Source organism: Apis mellifera, linkage group LG8, assembly GCF_003254395.2.
Source record: "Apis mellifera strain DH4 linkage group LG8, Amel_HAv3.1, whole genome shotgun sequence".
In the NCBI taxonomy this organism is placed as follows: domain Eukaryota; kingdom Metazoa; phylum Arthropoda; class Insecta; order Hymenoptera; family Apidae; genus Apis; species Apis mellifera.
Window position 1 is genome coordinate 5,718 of NC_037645.1, and position 19,305 is coordinate 25,022.

Below are 19,305 nucleotides of genomic sequence, written 5' to 3' on the forward strand. Positions count from 1 at the left end.
ATACATACTTTAAAACAAAAATTTCTAAAATAAATATAGTTCTAAAATAAATGAGTAAAATAATAAAATTTACAAATAAGTAACTAAATAAATATATAAACAATTTTATAAATAATTAAGTAAAAAAAAAGCAAATAAACAAATTAATTAAATTATAAATGAACAAAATAAAAAATCTAAAAATAAGTCAACAAAATTAGTAAACAAATAAATAAATAAATACAAGAGTAATTAAATAAATAAAAATAAATAAAGAAATAAATAAATAAATAATTTGATAAGTGAGCAAAACAAATAAATCAATAGATAAATAAATAAAAATATGAATAGATAAATAAATAAATAAATAATTAAAAGAGTAATTATAAGTAATTTAATGTATATATAAGTAAATAAAATATGAAAGTTCAAAAATAAATTACTAGTTAAATAGATAAATAAATAAATAATTAAATAAGTAAAGTAATATATATATATATATATATATATATATATATATATATATATATTTAAAAATTCTTTTTTTTTTTCGTACAGATTATTATTTGATTACTGATTTAATTTGAAAGGCAAGAAAAATTTTAATATGACGCCATGTCTTTTTTGATGACTTTCTTTCATAGTAAAATTACATTTCATATGTAATTTTTATTCTATTTTATTGGATTATTGTTAAGCAAATGATTGTTGTTAACCAATTTATAATAAAATTAAAGAATTATAAAAAAGTGAAAAAATTAAAAAAATTTATGAGAAATTTTAATAATTTTCAGATATTAATAAATAATTAGCAATATTTTTATATATAATTCATACCCAATTAAAATAAAAAATAAATAAACATTTTCAAAACAAATTTTCGCTAAGAAGAAAAATATAAAGATATTACTTCTTCTTCTATCTCTCCGCATCACTTTACTAATTTATTAATTAATAACTTTTTATTAATTTCAGAAAATATTTGTGTGCAATGCAGTTAATAGAATCAGTGCTTTTGCTTTGTTATAATATTTTTAATATTTTTTAGAGCACGATAGCTCTGATTAAATTTAATTAGAATAATCAAAGACGAAGGTATAATTAATATTTGTTTACAGATTATAATTTATAAGGATGCGTTATTAGTTTCTTATTTTTATTTTATTTATTTATTTATTTTTTTCTATTTTAAATATTCGTTTTTGGTACAAAATAAAATCAGTGCTTCTCTCAAAAAAATAACGTGATCATCTATCACACGAAATAATTATCCTTTTATCTATTTAAATTTTCATTTATTAATTTTTATTGTTTTATATATAACTTCTAAAGAGAAGTTAATTGACACTTCAGTTCTAGTATTTCAATATCATTATTACATGTAATATATATTATTATTATATATTTAATATTTTGTATTTTTTGCAAATTTAATAGTTTCGTATTTTAATTTCTTCAAGTAATCAGAATCGTATTTTAAATTATACTGTTTTGTCACAGATTTTTTTTCATCCTCCTATCTGAGAACCTTTTTCTCAATGACTTTTAGGCTACAATGCAATGAAGATATTTGTCGCATTATATGGTGAGTTATATACTTTTTGGTTCCTTCTGTCATTCAACATGTACTAAGATGAAAAATCCGAATCGAGACGAATGATTGGTTATATACGTAGAATTTTGCACGAGCACAATGACCGCGGATATTTATTTATAATAAATACTCGCGAGTAGTAACAATTATTTCTTTTGTGTTTTATTTATTAGTTCAGAGTATTTCAGAGTCTTCTTATGTTTGATTTTAACCCTTTCCATGTTCATTGCCAACTCACGTGCCGCAGGTTACTTGAGTGAGGGAGAAAAATATAATGATTTAGTTCATAAGCTAATACAAATTTTTTAACGACTGACGATGCGTTAGTGTATCGTATATGACGTACTTTCCACATTGTGTGTGTATGGTTAGGCTGAGGAATTGCGTTATTTCAATTATTATTTCTTTCACTATTCACATATTATATCACAATTTATATATACACAATTAAATGTTGCGAATAAGTAATAAATAGCAAGATTATTAATTTTTAGTCTTCAATTACAATAATTGTATAATTTTAGTTCATAGTAATGGTGACTATTTTAGAAAACATTACATATTTATAAATATTTATAATTAAAATATAGATACACGCGTTTTCGCATTTCACGCAATAGTCAGTTGATTTCAGGAAAATGGTATATAAAGTTAGAATGTATGAGTTGTGTACTAAGCGGATTTTAGGCATACTAGATTATTTTTTTCAGCACTCCTTATCATTTCTTACGTTTATTATAGAAAATATTGCCATATATATATTTATTTTTATCGCTGGTGAGGAATTTTTTTAAAATTAAAATTTTTTTTTTACTAAATTTTTCATAATCAATGATATGTTCATTATAAAATTTATATTATTCTAGATCATAATATTTCAATTGCTTTCCTTTTCTTATTTCAATTGTTTTTCTTTAATTATTCTATTAATCTTCTAAATAAGTTTGTTTCAGGTATATCAACTTTGTAAAAGTACCAATATTTTAAGAAAATGTATTTTAGCTTATTTTACCCTTTGCTAATTAATAATTATATCTTATGGAATTTTATTAATTATTTATTTATTTAGTTTGATTTTTTCAGAGACTATTGCAACTATTAATTAAAGAAGATGCGTACTTTATATAATATCTTTTTCCCTTTCCTTAATAATATCAGTATCTTTTTATAAAAGGGATGAATTTTATATAGGTAGATAAATAACTTATAGATATTTTGAGCATTAAGAAAGGCATTTAAAAAAGCATTTACATTTTATAGGAATCATATGATTAAAAAATAAACTTATTTACACATATATTATATTTTTATAAGATTAAAATGATAAGAGTACAAAGTATAAATAAAACTACAAAAGATTAATAAAAATTTTAATAAATATAAGTTTCTACAATATATTATAAAATAAAATATATAAAAACTTAATGTAACTTATATTCTATAAAATTTTTATTAATCCTTTGTATCAGAAACTAATGGAATGAGCATGGAATAAGTGTAAAATGAATGTGGAATGAATCAATGTAAGATAATCAATGAATCAATGAAAGATACTTGTATTTTCTACAATTCTTTTGATTTTATTGAAATTTTTTTGTAGATAGCTTTATCTATTTGCAATTAAATCTTTGTATTATTATATATTAAACTATTTGTAAAATTTATTAGTATATTGTAATTATGTTGTACTTATGTTAAGAATTATCATTTAATTATATCATAATTATTTAAAAACTATGGTTTTACATTTAAAATTAACATATTTCTATGGATATTTAATTAATCAAGAGTTTGTGAAATTTTTTTATAAGAAATTTTTAAAATATAAATAATTGTAGAACTGCTGTTTTGAAAACTGTTTAAACTGCTTAAAATAGAATTTATAACTGCATGCATAATTAAACTAAATCCATAATTAATGGTAATGGAAATAGTGTTGAAATGGTCAATAAAATAATTGTAACTTTATGTGAAATATATTTAATTTTGTTTCCTTTTCGGAAATCTCTAATTATCAATATTTTGTATTTTCATGCTAATAAATGTATAAAGTATTGATGTATATATGCAACAACATATCTATATCTCATGTAGAGTTATATTTTACATTAGATTAAAATATCATTTTAATTTCAGATTTAGTTTATCACATTGGCTTTCCTTAAAATTTCTTTTGCTGTTTTGCATAACAATTCAAAGATTGAACATTTTACAAATCTATATCGAGAGGAATATTTATCATTGATTTGATATAAATTTTTGCTCTAAAGGAAGGTGAATAGGTGTATGGGTTTTTAATTATGCGATTATAAAATCCCTTAAGATGTCATGATATTTTGTTTTTGTCTGTGATAAGGAGATGCATTGATAAAGATGAAATGAAAAATTGATCGTTTATGCTTTTTTTTTTGCTTTTAGAAAAATATTTTTGACGCTCACAAGATAATAGTTTATTTTTGTTCTACTTTTTATCTTGCTTCTAGAATAGTATTTTGGATATTCAATAGATAGTGACCCATTTGTTTCATCTTTTTATTTTTCTTTTACTATTTTCACTTTACAGATGGAACTGATTCCCAAATTGTAGTCCTATTACTTTTTTTTATTGTTTATTCTTGATTCGTACTGATATTTATTATATTACCGATTCGTAATGTATATTTAGATTAGAATATTTTTAGATTTTTAGATTAGATAGTACAAACATCATTCTGATTTTTTTCGTAATTATTATTTTAGAAAATATCACGTATTTTGTTTTATTACATATCATGATATTATTTATTATCTATAATTTCGTACTCTTTATATTTCTTTAATTTTAATCATTTCATAGAGTAAAGATATTTATCTGATATGAAAAATACATTCATTTGTATTGTTACCGAGTATCACTACAAAGTTTTAATTTTAAATAACTAAACAAAATATAAGAGTGAGTTACAACGTTCGAATATTTGTTTAGTGTTGTAGTGTATTAAAAAAAAACTTCAATAATTAAAAATTAGAGATTTTTAAGTCCATTTAATTACACATTGTTAATTAGGAAAATTTATGAGAAATTTGATTTGTATTATCAGTTAAAATTAATCTGTTATCAAAGAGATCATTATTAATACAATCTTAGCGCTAAATACTCAATTTTTATTCTCCTAGTGTTTTTGTCCTTTTGTTTTCTTTTTCTTCATTTTTAGCGCATACAGTTACAAACATATTCCATTTTTTATAAATTTAAAAATATTTTCTTAATATTGACATTTGTCACTCAAGTCAAAAAATATAAATATTTATATTCTTATAAAAGTAAATATTATCAATTTAAAATCATATTTTGACGGGTTCATTTTTAATGTAATTGATGAATCAAATATTTTTTTAATATATTTTTATAAAATCGAAAATATAAATAATAATATTTTATTTATAGAAATTAATAAATCTTAATAAGAGAAAATAAATGAAAATACCAATAATTTAAAGTAAAAATGTAAAATATTGCAATTAGTTTTCATACGTTTCTTATTTTTTTTTTTTTTTTTTCAATATCGAATATCCAAACAAGTTTAAAAAAAAATTATTAGAGGAAGAAAAATTATCAAATTACTAAACATATTTACATGTTTTAACATTTATTTAGGGAACATATTGCTGCAGATCGAAAATAGATTCGTATCGAGATATGACATAAGGGAAAAAAAAATGAAATAATATTTGCTTTTATACAAAAAATATGGATCGTATATATATATATATATATATATATGTCATATTTGATCGCGCGCGCGCGCGCGTGTGTGTGTGTGTGCGCGTGCGTGTGTGTGCGTGTGTATATATATATATATATATATATATATATATATATATATATTTCGATTTTATATTTATGATCCTTCATCAAAATAGTTGACATAAATTAACTTAAGTCTAATAGATAATGAACCCTCGATGCGGTTACTAAAATTATATAATTAATAATAATACAAATACCGATTCGTAAGTTCATTATCTTCAAATAAAAGTTCCGTTTTTAACATAATATATTAAATCGTTAATCTAATCTCATTTAAATTGATTCTAAATACTTGGCAGCTTCCTCTCGGCTGACGAAATGTCTCTCTGTGACTCTCTTTCTTAATACAAAAATTATAAAATGTATAATACAATCTCGTTTAAATATTCTCACTCCTGGTTTCTGTTAATTACTTATAATTCGCTTGTTTACGATTCTATAATTCACACTATCGTAACGAGGCAGATGTTAATTTTTATTTACGTTTTATTGTTATTTATAATTTTAATCCTTTTTTTTTTTCATTCAAGTTTTGCTAGAGACTAGTTTCGAACTGTTTGAATACAGTTATAACGCCTGCTTTTTATATCATATCATAAATTCTACGCTTTATACATGAATATGAATATAATTCTGTATAATTTACACACAATGTCGACAACTTTTTCGAATAATCGAAAGTTGTTGAGTCTTCGTACATCATCTTCGCTATCAATAGATCTTAGATCTATTTTTCTTTAATATTATAAACTTAAAAGAAGTATGAAAATTAATTTTATAAATTTCAACGATAGTTGAAAAGCACGCAATTTGCAATATTCCTTCCTTCCCCACATGCAAAAGTATAGAATTTTATAAAATTATATAAATGATATAAGAAATTTTTTCATATTAAACAAATTGTTTTTTAATCAATTAATAGAAATTTTATTTAAAGACGCGCAGAAATGTTCGGTTGAACAGTATAATTTTTGTTCGCATTTAGATATGATTAGAATTGCTTTCTGTTTTTAAAATTAATCATCACTAGATAGTTGGTGAATTTTCACAGATAAAATGTTTCTTTTAAAAGTCTATAAAATGCACAATAAAATTGTGCTTTCAAATAATCTACTGCTACAACGTACAGCCGACAATTGATTATTGTGCCATTTTTAAAAATCGGTTTACGAAATCTTATTAGACTTATATACCATGGCAGACACATGATATTATATTTATATTACAATCTAGTAACAATAGATCAGTCAAAAATTCACGATTTCGCGTATGCAAAAATATAAATAAAATTAGTAGTACAAAAAGTCTCATAGAAGCTACTTAATATATAAAATTCATATCGTATCAATAGTATCACTTAATATTGTGATTCTAATACAACGAAACATTAAAATTTTCATATACTTATATATAAAATCAATATATAAGTGTATTCATTTTGTTGGTTAATATGTTTAAATACATATTAACGCAAATTTTTTTAATACTTTCAAAATATCATAAAACACAAGGAGAAATAATTATAAAATAATACAAGAGAAACACGACATTAAACGGGTTGAGCCTACATTCCATATTGTATGTATATATATATATATATATATATATATATATATATATATATATATATATATATATATATATATATATATATATTTCGTATTTATACTTATGTATATTCCGTTATATTATATGTATAAAAAAATTCATTAAGGTTATACAATGAATTTTAATGTGTTTATCGACAGTATAAAATATTTATATTTCGATCGAAAGAAATAAATATGAAAACATGGCAGTGATTAGATATTAGTGAGAGATCTGTTTATCTATCCTGCTTAACAAATGTTACCCGAAAGCTTCGAAGATCGTATTCTTTTACTTATGAAACGAATGTAAAGATATATATATATATGTAATATATATATATATATATATATATATATATTACATAACACACGATTTACAAAATTATGTAATATATATATATATATATATATATATATATATATATATATATATATATATTACATAACACACGATTTACGAAATTATGAAATTCATACAAAAATCGTCCAAGTGAAACAATCTTTAATTATTATATTCACTTCGATACCCTGGTCTCTGTAGTGACTTTACTAGGATCTGGTAACCTGACGACTAATTGTGCTCCGTTTTGTATTGGTCTAGTACCATTAGGCGTATTTATTTTGCTCATCGATTGAGGTGCTGGAGGCAATACTTTTTTTGCTCCGCTTAATTTTGGCGAGCAACACTGTTTCTCATCAAAATCATTTAAATTGATGTTTGTTGTTTGATTTGGATAGACAGAAGTTTTCATCGGCGTACCATGTTCATTAAAGCCACAGTTTGGCCTCTGCTCGACGGGATTCGTGTTCTGGAAGCTTGATGGCAACATCTTGATACCATTGCTGTGGTCGTTCAGATTACAGAACGAAGGTTGTTGATCCGTGTTCACTTTGAAGTTCATATCCTTCGGATCGCATTTATATATTGGCGCTGATAACTGTGTAGAATTGGTTTTATTTGTGCTTTTGTGACTGCTTCCGGAATAACTGGTGATAGATTCGTTACAGAAATCGCTCAGGTAAGTTTGGTTTATGTACCAGTTGTGCAGACGATGATGAATCTCCGGGAACTGCGGTCTGCGATTAGCCACCTCGTGCCAGCACTCTATCATTAGACTATAAATCATGGTTGGACAATCCTCGGGGCAGGGTAATAATTGCCGTGATCGAATCATGTCTATTACTTCTTGATTATTGTATCCGTAATACGGCTGTAAAGGATATATAACGTTTAAGTATTTTATAATGCTTAATACTTAGATAATTTTTTTATTTTTCCTATAACATTATTTAGTTTTTTTTATGATTTATTTTCTTACTTGTAAACCGTAACTATAAATTTCCCACAATACGACTCCGAAACTCCATACATCGGACTCTGTTGTAAATTTGCCGTAAAGAATTGACTCTGGTGGCATCCATCGAACGGGTAATAAACTCTTAGATTGAACTCTGTAGTAATCACTACTGTATATATCACGAGATAAACCGAAATCGGAGATTTTTACTGTTAAATTATCCCCAACTAGGCAATTCCTCGCGGCTAAATCTCGGTGAACATAATGATGACTGGCTAAATATTCCATACCTAATACGAAATTGATTTAATAAATTGATTTTGATTTAATAAATTATTGTACATGTATTGAAATTATTAACTAAAATTAAAATCTAACCAGATGCTATTTGTAATGCGATATGCAGAAATTCCGGTTGTTCCAGAATTTTTCCGTTTCCATTGTTCAATGGAACATCTGATCTTGGTGAATGGCAAATGAGAAACTCGTGTAAATCGCCTTGGGTCATGTACTCGAATAACATGCACATTGGTTCCCCTTTCAGTATTACGCCCAGTAGGCAAATAATATTTGGATGCCTTAGGTCTGTCATCAAATCGACTTCCCGTTTGAAGTCGCTCTGTGTTTTTGGACTTGCATTCTCTTTCAACGTTTTCACTGCCACATAAATTGGAGGTTCGCATTTATTGCCCGTTTGTAATTCTCCCTTATATACTTTTCCTATAAAAAGTTAAAAAATAAAAAAAATTATAATTCATTGTACCAGATTTGAGAATATATACTATTTTGTATATATGTAATATACCGAAAGCTCCTTCTCCAAGTTCTTGTAATAGTACAACATTATTAGTAGTAAATTGTGGTACTCTATTGTTGGATGTTCGACTACTGCCACTACTTAATGTTCCTGTTCCGGGTGTTGTATTACCGGGACCAGCTAAAAGAGAGCTCATTTCCATAGGTTGGGTTGTGCTTCGCCTTCCATCATATATATTTTTGTCACATTGAATACCGGTTAACATCTAATGTATAAAATATAAAGTATTTTAAATATATTATTAAATATTTAAATTTATCAAATGTTATCAATATTTACATTTATCAAATGCATAATGTCTAAATGTTAGAATCTTACTTTATTCGTTGGCAAATGATTCATTTGCCTTCTAGATTTCTTGCTTCTATAACAGCAGCAATAACAGACCAATATGGTAACAAATCCTCCTGTTAGTACAAAACCAACAACTGCATAGATCCATAAGTTTTCAACTGTAAATAAATTTCCATTCATTCTGAACTCTTATGTTAGTGTATTTTTAGTTGTGTAAAGTGATTAACAGAATGAACGCAACTTACCACATTTAGGTATATTACAAAATTCCTTTTGTGGTTTACTATCAACATAAACATAACACCATGGTTGTAATTCTTTATCACCTGGATTACGACAATACGAATGCTTTCCAGCTAGTTCGGGATAATCGGAAATCTGAAGATTAAATTCACCATGTGACCATTGCATACATGATCTTCCACTAATACTTGTTTTTATGATTCCACGATAAGATTTTCCACTTCCCCAGTAACAATAATCATCTATAATTAAAAAAAAAAAAGAAAAATGATTTCCATTAATTTTTATAAAAAAGCATTTAAAACTTATATTATTAATAACTACTTTTATCTTTTCAAATAATAATATAGTCTTATTATTTAAAAAAATATTAGGAAATTAAAAATACATACTTTCTTGTACATTGTTTCCTGAAGAAATTCCAAGAGTTAAACAATCACGAGCTTCGGGAGTATCTTCCATCGGTAAATCTGAACAATCAATTAAAGGCACTTGATGTCCAATCAGTGGATGTCTTTTAGCAATTGCATACTCTTTTTTGCACAAGTCATTTTCTAACATTTCACATTCTTGTCGACAGATTCTTCGTAATTTACGATTGATCTCCATTCTATTAGATGATTGTGTTTCACCATAGCTTTGATTTATTATTTTTTTATTGGAAACTTTTCCATCTTTATATGGATTGAATTCTGAGCTAGGACCCAATGTAGGACTACGTTTTTTGGGAATACCATGAGCTCCTGTAATATCATCTGCATCATCTCCATCACCCATATCTCTTGACAAATCACCTTGATTCGAATTTAAAAAATGAAATAAACTTGCACTAGCTTCAGAATTTTTAAGTTTAAGAATACTGTCAGGATCACGACATATTGGAAATGCAGAAAAACATAATGATGGTTTTGCATAACCTTCACAATTTGATGAAACTTCACTGAAACATAAAAATAAAACAATTATTTTAATATGATGCACAAATTTTAATACTATATCATTATATAAATTACTTACTTTGAGTATTTAATAACACCAAAAGCTTTCATCAATTTATCATCAAGTAATTCTTGGGTCATTGGATATGGAATATAAACAGATTGATTTCCTAAAAATTGTGCACATGTTTTCCCTACGTACACCTAATAGAATAGAATAATTTAAAACTTTAATGGATAATTCATAATAATTTAATGATGAATTAGATATATAATAATTTTTATGTACTTCGCATTTTCCTTCATGATTGTCTTTTCTGCCAGGAGATAATTGCATATTGACATTTCTAAGGCCGCCGATTGTATGAATGTCAATAGTATTAGTTTGAGAACTAGTTGGTTGTGGACTTGGTGATAATATGCTAAATGGATTTGTTGATGCCAAGTGTGAGATATGTGGCGTTGACATTCCAGTCCCTGAGAGTTCTAATCCATCTCCAGGCCCAATACTGTTGACAATATAAAAATTATTATAAATATTTGAATGTATTTATTCAATAATATAAAAAAAATATAACAAATCTGATAGGTTAGGAATATAGAAAGTATTATTATTTTCTAAAATAATATATTTACATCATAATGCAAGCATATATATATTCATTTTTTATATAAAATAAAAATATTAACTTTTTAGTTCATTGCGTAAATATTTTATGTCATGATTCTAATCAAAATAAACGATCAATTTTTTTCAAAACATAACCTTAATACAGCTATTAATAGATAAAATAAATACTAAATTATGAAAAAATGCTTTAAAATGAACATAAAATCATATAAATTTAAATTTTTTATTCTTTATTTAATATACGTAAATTTTATTTATTACATTTTATTTATTATCGTACAAAATTTGTGGATATTTTTTATAACCTCACTGAAATCAACAAAGAATGATCACCTTGTTTTTGTAATATTTGTAACATTTTTTTTTTTGACACTATTTATACCATGTACAAAAATACATGTATTATGTAACAATACTAGGTACAAGAGTAGCTTCATATTTATAAATTATCTATCAAAATTTTAACAGAAATTTTATGTCATTTGACATCACATTCAGTATCCATTTGTAAACTGACGCTAATTGAAATTTTTGGCGGTAAAATAAGAAATTATGAAATAAAGTAATATGTTTTTTATAAATATATTTTTTGAATTGAGTAAAAATATATAATTATGTAAATTTTGTAAATAGTTTGTATACATAATATTGTTTACCTAACTAATATTATTACAAAATATGTATATTTTTTTACATACTATAAATAATATAAAAAAAAAATGTTACAAATGTTAAATGTTTAATATTTTTCAAATTCTAATTATCTAAAAATTTTTTTAAAGCATTTTTTCTTAATAAGAAATATTCGAAATTCAAATAAGAAATATTCAAATTCAATTTCATTTTTAATATAGAAGACATTATTTTAGAAAATTCATTTACTTTACATTTGATTATTAAATACAAATTTTAAAAAATTTCAAAAATTTTTTATCATCAACAGATCTGATATAAAAAATAAATTTTAAAATGGATATTTTAGGATTTAAATATATCATATTGTATTAATAAATAAACTTGATATTTACTCTTCAATGAAATCACCACCACCAATCATATCCGGGGAAAATCTATCATCCGATGTTTGACTAATAGGATGATCGGAATGAATAGGAACTGTAAAATAAATTATTACTTAAATTAAAAAACGTTTCCTCTAGCGAACAATACAATAATAAATTTAAATTTTTTAAATTTATATTTCAGTTATATTTTATTTTTATTCATAAATATCTTATATTTATGAATTAAATATTCTATTATTTATAAATAATTTATAAATCTTGTATTCGAAATAGTCGACAAATAGTTACATAATGCGTCTAACAATATGATACTGTAATCTATAATAGATCAATTGAAATTGAATCTTTCTTTTTTTCAATATATTGAAGATGTTTTCGAAAGAAGGATATCTATCCTTATTGCTCTCTTTGTATGCTTGATACGTCGCATAATTCTTTTGAAAATCTTCAGATTCATGCAAATCTGCATTTGTAGTTATAGTTTATTCACTCTCCTCCATCGGTGTTTGTGTTTTTGTATTGTTATAATTTTAAAAGAATTGAGACACGATGAAAGAGTACGTACTGTATTCGCTAAAAATCCTCCTGCCGTCAAATTTTTTGATTTTTCTATTTAATTTCTTCGCGTTTATTTCTTTTTTCGTTTATATTTTCATTTTTTTTTTTTTTTTACTATATCCATAGTTTTATCCATTTATTTTTTTTTCTGGTGTTCTTTCTCTCTCTCTCTCTCTCTCTCTCTCTCTCTCTCTCTCTCTCTATTTTTTCTTTTCTTCTTGGAGATAAAGAGAAAATAATAACAGTTTTAGTTTCATTGTTACATTTTATTCGAAGAACTTCGTGATTCACGAAATTAAATGTAACAATGAAGTTAAATGCAGTAAATGATATCAAATTATAACTTCTTAGATAGAAATCTTTTTGTTTTCATTTCCTCGTTTTTAGGTGTAGATGTAAAATATTTTTAATTAGTTTTGCAATCGTAGAATTTCATTGGAATCAAATTATTGATATTATAATAGATTCTCTATTGAATATTTGAATATGATTTCAACATATCTCTTTGTGATTTGTTATTTTATAACTTATTTTCTCAAATTAAATAATACAAATTTTACGAATCAAATGAATGTGGAGAATATGATATTTTTGGAATAGTTAAAATTAATTAATAGTTTGGAATAGTTAAAAGAAAGTTAAATTTTATAGTATTATTTAAAGTTTATATTCAAATAGATAATTAATTTTCAAGACTAAATTTAAAATTCATTTAAAAAGTCTACTCATTAATAGACATTAATAGAGATAATAGAAAGAATAATAATTTATATATATTCATTAATAATATAAACTTCTTTTTTATCTTTTTTTCTCTTAAAAATACTATTAGATTAAATTTCTATGCAATTTGTTTATCATTAAATCAATGATTTTCGAATGATATCTAAGAAATCACGTCGAAGAATTTTTTAAAACAATGAAACTGATACAGAAAAAGTTCTTTCATTTTCATATTTAGGGATAGATTCAAATTTTCGATTTTATTTATCTTGCTTTAGACTAGACAAGCATTTTGAGAATAATCATAGAGAATGTTGTTCCATCTTAAAGACTGATTCGAGTATAATAAATAATAATGCTCGATAATAATTATAGAGCAAAATTACTTTTATTGTAAAAGATTTCCATTCATCACATTTGATATCGTGATTAAAATTTTCCGAGGATGGTGATATTATCATAAGAAATGTTTATCGTGTTTCAGTTGAAAATCTCGAAAGCAAATTTAGGAAAGAAGTCCACTCAATTCGATTTACTGATATTTTTTAAATTATTTCAATATTTGAAAAAAATTATAAACGAGAACTTTAGTTTGCAAAGAAATTAATTATGGAAATCAATGATATAAAAAATGAACAGCCATGTACTTACTGTATTTTTGTTAATGAGTTTCATTTGAGAGTTGCGTTTTTAATTAAGATTATCGAAAATTTTAGATAAATGAGTGCATTTTGAATATATAGATTTAATAAATTAATGATAAATTAATTAAAATAGGTTTTTTGTTCTTTATTTTATTTATTCAGAGTATTTTATTTATTTATTTATTTATTATTATTTATATTATTTATTTATTTATTTATTTAGAGTCTTAGATCTTTATTTGATTAATTAACAAAGAAAGAAATTTTATTGGAAGAGAAAATAAAAAATTAAAATTAATCAATTATTAAATATTATTTTCATAAATATTATTTTTATTTATAAATATTATAATATATTTAAAATTAAACAAATAAAATATATTATAATATATTTTAATTTTGCATGATTTTCATAATATTTTCCTTAGATATAATAAAGAGCTTATGAGCTTATAATTTATAAGGAAAATTTAAATTTTTTAAATATAAATATATAAATATATAATTAAATATATAATTAAATTACGTGCTGCATTAATGATATGTTAAAATTAAAAATGCAGCGACCAACATATACACATTATATCATGTTATTCGATCAACGTTGAATTGTATATTCAATTTTTATTTAATATTTAAATGTTGATTACTTAAAAACAAAAAAAAAAACATGATTTTATAAAATCTTATAATAAAATCATTTCAACGTGATATATAATAATAAAATGCGAAATATATGAAAAAATAGATGTATTCAAACATTTCATTTATTATTTAAAAAATGAACACTTTAAAAAAACATAAATATTTCATAATAAATAAAAAAATATCTAAATGAAAAATAAATTTATTTATATATATCAATCATTCATTATTTGTAAAATACAATGCTCGACGTAATTCAATTTTAATATAAAACGATAAAATAAAAATCGACGATAAAATAAAAATATCCTCAGTCCTCGTTAAATCCAAAATGGACATAACAAAATATTCCATTGTATATCAATTATCGAAAAAAAAAAAAAGGAAGAAAAGAAAACATAAACATGGAAATTCCACTTTAAATATGATGATAAATAAAATACATGATATAATTTTGTTTTTAATCATAGCTTTTTTTTTGTAGATATTTATACGACTATTTTTGATGGAAATGTAAGAAAGCCGAACTAAATAAAGAATATAAAAATAAAAAAAACAAAAAATGGGGAAAAATAGGAAATGTCATAAAAAAAACTTGTAATCTCGCAATGCTTTATATTCACATAACAGGATTTTTTACTTCATAACAACAAAACGTAATATCCTATATCGATTCTGTTTTGATTTCAATTATCTTTCATTACCTAGACATTTCCGGTCGTGAATTTGATATGCAATATGATTCAAGCTTCCGCTTGTATGGATTCGATTTATCGAATAGCGTTGACAATGCGCGGCCATCATCGATACTTCGATCACCGTTATTCTTTTTTATCACTCTGCCTCTTTTCAATTTCGATTGAAAAGGTTGCTGCGCGGAAAGAGAGGAAATGAATCTCGGCAAAATATAAATCGCGTGTAATTCGATTTAAAGAAAATTTGTTGACGTTTCGAAATATAATTGTATTGAATGTTTCGTGAAGTTAGAATAAGCATTCTATCTCATTTAAATCATTATTAACTAATAAATTAAATTATTAAATTATTAAAATTAAAGAAAAATATTATCTCTATAATATTTTAAAACTAAAATTAAATTTTTATTTTAAATTTATAGATTATCCCATAAATTTTTAATATAAAAATTTAATAAATTAATTAAAATTTAATTTATTAAAATATTTATATCTAAATTAAATTTATTTCTAAAAAAACTAGATATTAATAAGTTCGTTTAACATTTAATTTCTAAATTTATATTAATAATTTTATTGCTACAAAAAAAATTATATAAATTTAACTCCCTTATTTTCGAGATACTTAAAATTATTAAATAAATTTTAATCAATCCTGATACAAAAGGTACAAAAATAATTTCTACTTTTTTATATTTAAATTTTCATTTACATTACTTTTAACTATAAATTTTATAATTATTTCAAAACAATTAATTTAACTAAATAATATTTTACTAAACCTTTATAAAAAAATAAATAAAATAAAACCAAATACCTTATATTAATAATTTTAATTAATAAAATTTAAAAAAAAAAAAGAGATCTCTTTGAATGAATGTTTTATTAAATTATTTTTTTAAAGCCATCATAAACGAATCATTTTTCCAAGAGAAATTTTGATTAGGATTAAGATCGTTTAATTAATTGCTATTCTTTATCATTTTATTGTTACATAATTGAATAGCTTATAATTTTTAAAAATATTGAATAAATCATGCGAAATAAAATTTTTTTCTATCCTTTCAAATCCTTTTGCTACAAATTAACTTCTATGTCACAATTCAACAAGATGTGTAAATTATAATTTGAGAAAAAAGAAAATAGCTATTTTAATAGATTTAAATGCGATGATATTTCGATATCGTCAATACAGTTAAAGATAAAGATAAATTAAGGATGAAATTTCCACTATCACGATTGTTAGATTTATCAAAAATAAATATCAAAATAAATGAAGTGAAAAAAAATAAAAGATAAAATTGATAAAGAATTGTATTCCACGAAATGAACTTGAAAATGAATTGCCAAATTATTTACGAATAAACGACGAAGTGAATGGAGGAGCGCAAGTAGAGTAAGCTCCAGATGTGAACAGAACGGGGGTGAGGTTATTAATGACCTCGAGTTGTCTTATCTTTTCCATTTCCTGTTCGAGATACATAATACGTGGGTCGGACACGTAACCGCTGCTGCATCTCTCTAACATAGTGCATTCGACTTTGCCACGTACGATCGCGTGCTGGAACTCGTTTCCACCGATAAGAATTCCTTTCTTTTCTTCTTTCTGTAACCAACGCATTTATCTGTATCGCATCGTGATACATATCAAGGATGTTTTGGGATATTTATTATATCATTATTATTTGTTCTTATGGGTATATACGAATAGATTTCAATAAATATAATTATAAAGCAAGAAAATAGATAATAATTATAATTAACATTTTAATATTAATTAATATTAGTTATAATATATTAATATAATTATAATTATTATTTGTGCGATAGTTCTAAAAAATCAAAAAAAAATTTTAGAAAGTTTCAAAACACATTTGCTCTTGATTTAATATTATTTGATAAAACAAATTTCGCAAGTATTAATAACAAGTTTTATATTAAAACGAAAGTCAATTACAAATTGTAATTTTAATAATTATCTATATTGTTTAATTGGAATTGATAATTTATGTAAATTATCAATTCATTAATATTATTAATTACTAAATTATTATGGAAACGAATCCTGGTTTCAAGAATATTTTAGAAATATTGTAATACATGTATGTAATTATAAAACACATATAGCAGATGTTCATTAATGATAAACATAATAATAAACATGTATCATTATCGAAAAATGAATATAATAATAATAACACAGCAAATTAGAAAAATATTTTGGTGCATTGTAAATACATCAAATTTCTATTAAAATTTATAATTCATTATAATTATATCCTTGAATCAGTAAAGAATATCACACTTTAAATTGCTCTGTATAAATCTAATGCGGGGATAGGAATTGAAAAATAGTAAAGTTCTCTTTAGATTTTTTTCTTAGAGAACATATAGTTAAAAAAAAGAATTCCGATAAGAATAATAAATTATCCAGTTCTCGATAGAATCTGACCACCTCGCAAATTTTCATCGAGATCTTTCTCAAGAATAGAAATTACGATTTGAAGTTAGGAGTGAAGATAGCTCGAAGATCGGTAGGAAAACTGTCAAGGAGAAAAGAACAAAAAAATTTTCGGCCAGCTACGATGATGAAATAAGCCATTAAGACAGCCGGGGTCTCGGGTATAATATCAAGGGAAGGAACGTAATCTTGTCTAATGTCAGGCAATGAAACGTAATAGCATAATGTATCACCGCATATCGCCTGGCATTCTCGCTGTGTATAGCAGCTTCTCTGCTAAATTATATGCAAAGTATTGGGTTTTTGGTACAGTTCGCTCCTTTCTGAATTCTAATTACTTTTTCTCGCGCGCGCTTTTAGTGATTACTAGAGAAACAATAGCCAACGAAGCTGGAATAGTTCGCGTTTGGAATTAATTATCTCGCGGAACGATGACGTTTCCGGAATCTGTTTTCAGAATATAGATACACAACCGTTTTCAAGAAGAATTTTAATTAACTTTAAAGGAAGGGGAACAGCGAATTTTTATTTATTATTATTATTTACGGATAATTTATCATCATTAAAATTGTATTTTTTTTTTTTGAAATTATCGAATTAATAATTGGAACTAGAGCTCGATATCTAAATATACATAATATAATTATAATTGTAATTAAAATTATATGAAAAATAAATAAACATTCTTATTCTAAATTCTTAAAAGTTATTTTTTAAAAAAATAGATAACTTCATAGTAATAAAAAAAAAAATATAAAAAAGTACATTTGATATCAAATATATTTAAAAAAAAAATAGAAAGAAAAATCTCTCGCAAAATTAAGAATATATAAAATATAAATCATAATATAAATCATTTTTAATATCCTAATTCGAAATAATAAATTTTAAATTTCTTAATGTCGCTAAATACTTCGTTATGAAATAAAATATTTGATATTTTTGATCTTCTCGATCAATTTTGAAATTTTAATAATCTCCTCTGTCGCTTTTCGACAAGCATTAATTGTTTCCGAGGTATTGTTTCAAGGAGATTCAGAATAATTCGATTCTGTTAGACGTGAACCAGATATACATAGAGAGAGACCTAAAAGCGTAAGAACGTAAGAAGCGCGATTGGAAATCACGTTTGTCTTTGATGAATCAACGACCGTCTCATCTATCTTGGTTAAAGGGTCAACACTTTTTCGAGCACGATATCCGCGAATACTCACTCCAACGAATGCATTATTCATGAGGCTAGCGTAGTAAATGTTGTCCAAAATTCAATTCAGTAGCCCACGAAGGCAGTCGTGTACGTGATTTGCCTTCTGCCGGACTTGAAATCCTCGTTCTTGTTTTTTTTTTCTTTTTATTTTTCCTTTATTCTTGCCTTTCGTCC

General features: G+C 24.0%; 1 protein-coding gene across 5 annotated transcripts in view; it reads right to left on the minus strand.

The window, feature by feature from the left end:
* Window positions 1-7,372: 7,372 nt before the first annotated feature.
* Window positions 7,373-19,305, minus strand: part of LOC413616 (tyrosine-protein kinase transmembrane receptor Ror) — a 276,097-nt gene continuing 264,164 nt past the window's right edge. For 2 of the 5 annotated variants that reach the window (XM_026442025.1, XM_026442027.1), the window contains 11 exons: window positions 16,905-17,069; window positions 12,202-12,289; window positions 10,832-11,051; window positions 10,622-10,746; window positions 9,997-10,544; window positions 9,607-9,846; window positions 9,386-9,519; window positions 9,056-9,272; window positions 8,629-8,970; window positions 8,272-8,540; window positions 7,468-8,163 (listed from right to left, as the gene is read on the minus strand). In XM_026442025.1, the coding sequence (XP_026297810.1) occupies window positions 7,468-8,163; window positions 8,272-8,540; window positions 8,629-8,970; window positions 9,056-9,272; window positions 9,386-9,519; window positions 9,607-9,846; window positions 9,997-10,544; window positions 10,622-10,746; window positions 10,832-11,051; window positions 12,202-12,289; window positions 16,905-17,069 (3,044 nt within the window). Of the gene's footprint in view, window positions 8,164-8,271; window positions 8,541-8,628; window positions 8,971-9,055; window positions 9,273-9,385; window positions 9,520-9,606; window positions 9,847-9,996; window positions 10,545-10,621; window positions 10,747-10,831; window positions 11,052-11,506; window positions 11,673-12,201; window positions 12,290-16,904; window positions 17,070-19,305 lie in introns of those variants that run through there. The other 3 variants (XM_026442024.1, XM_026442026.1, XM_026442028.1) reach the window with 3 other exon arrangements.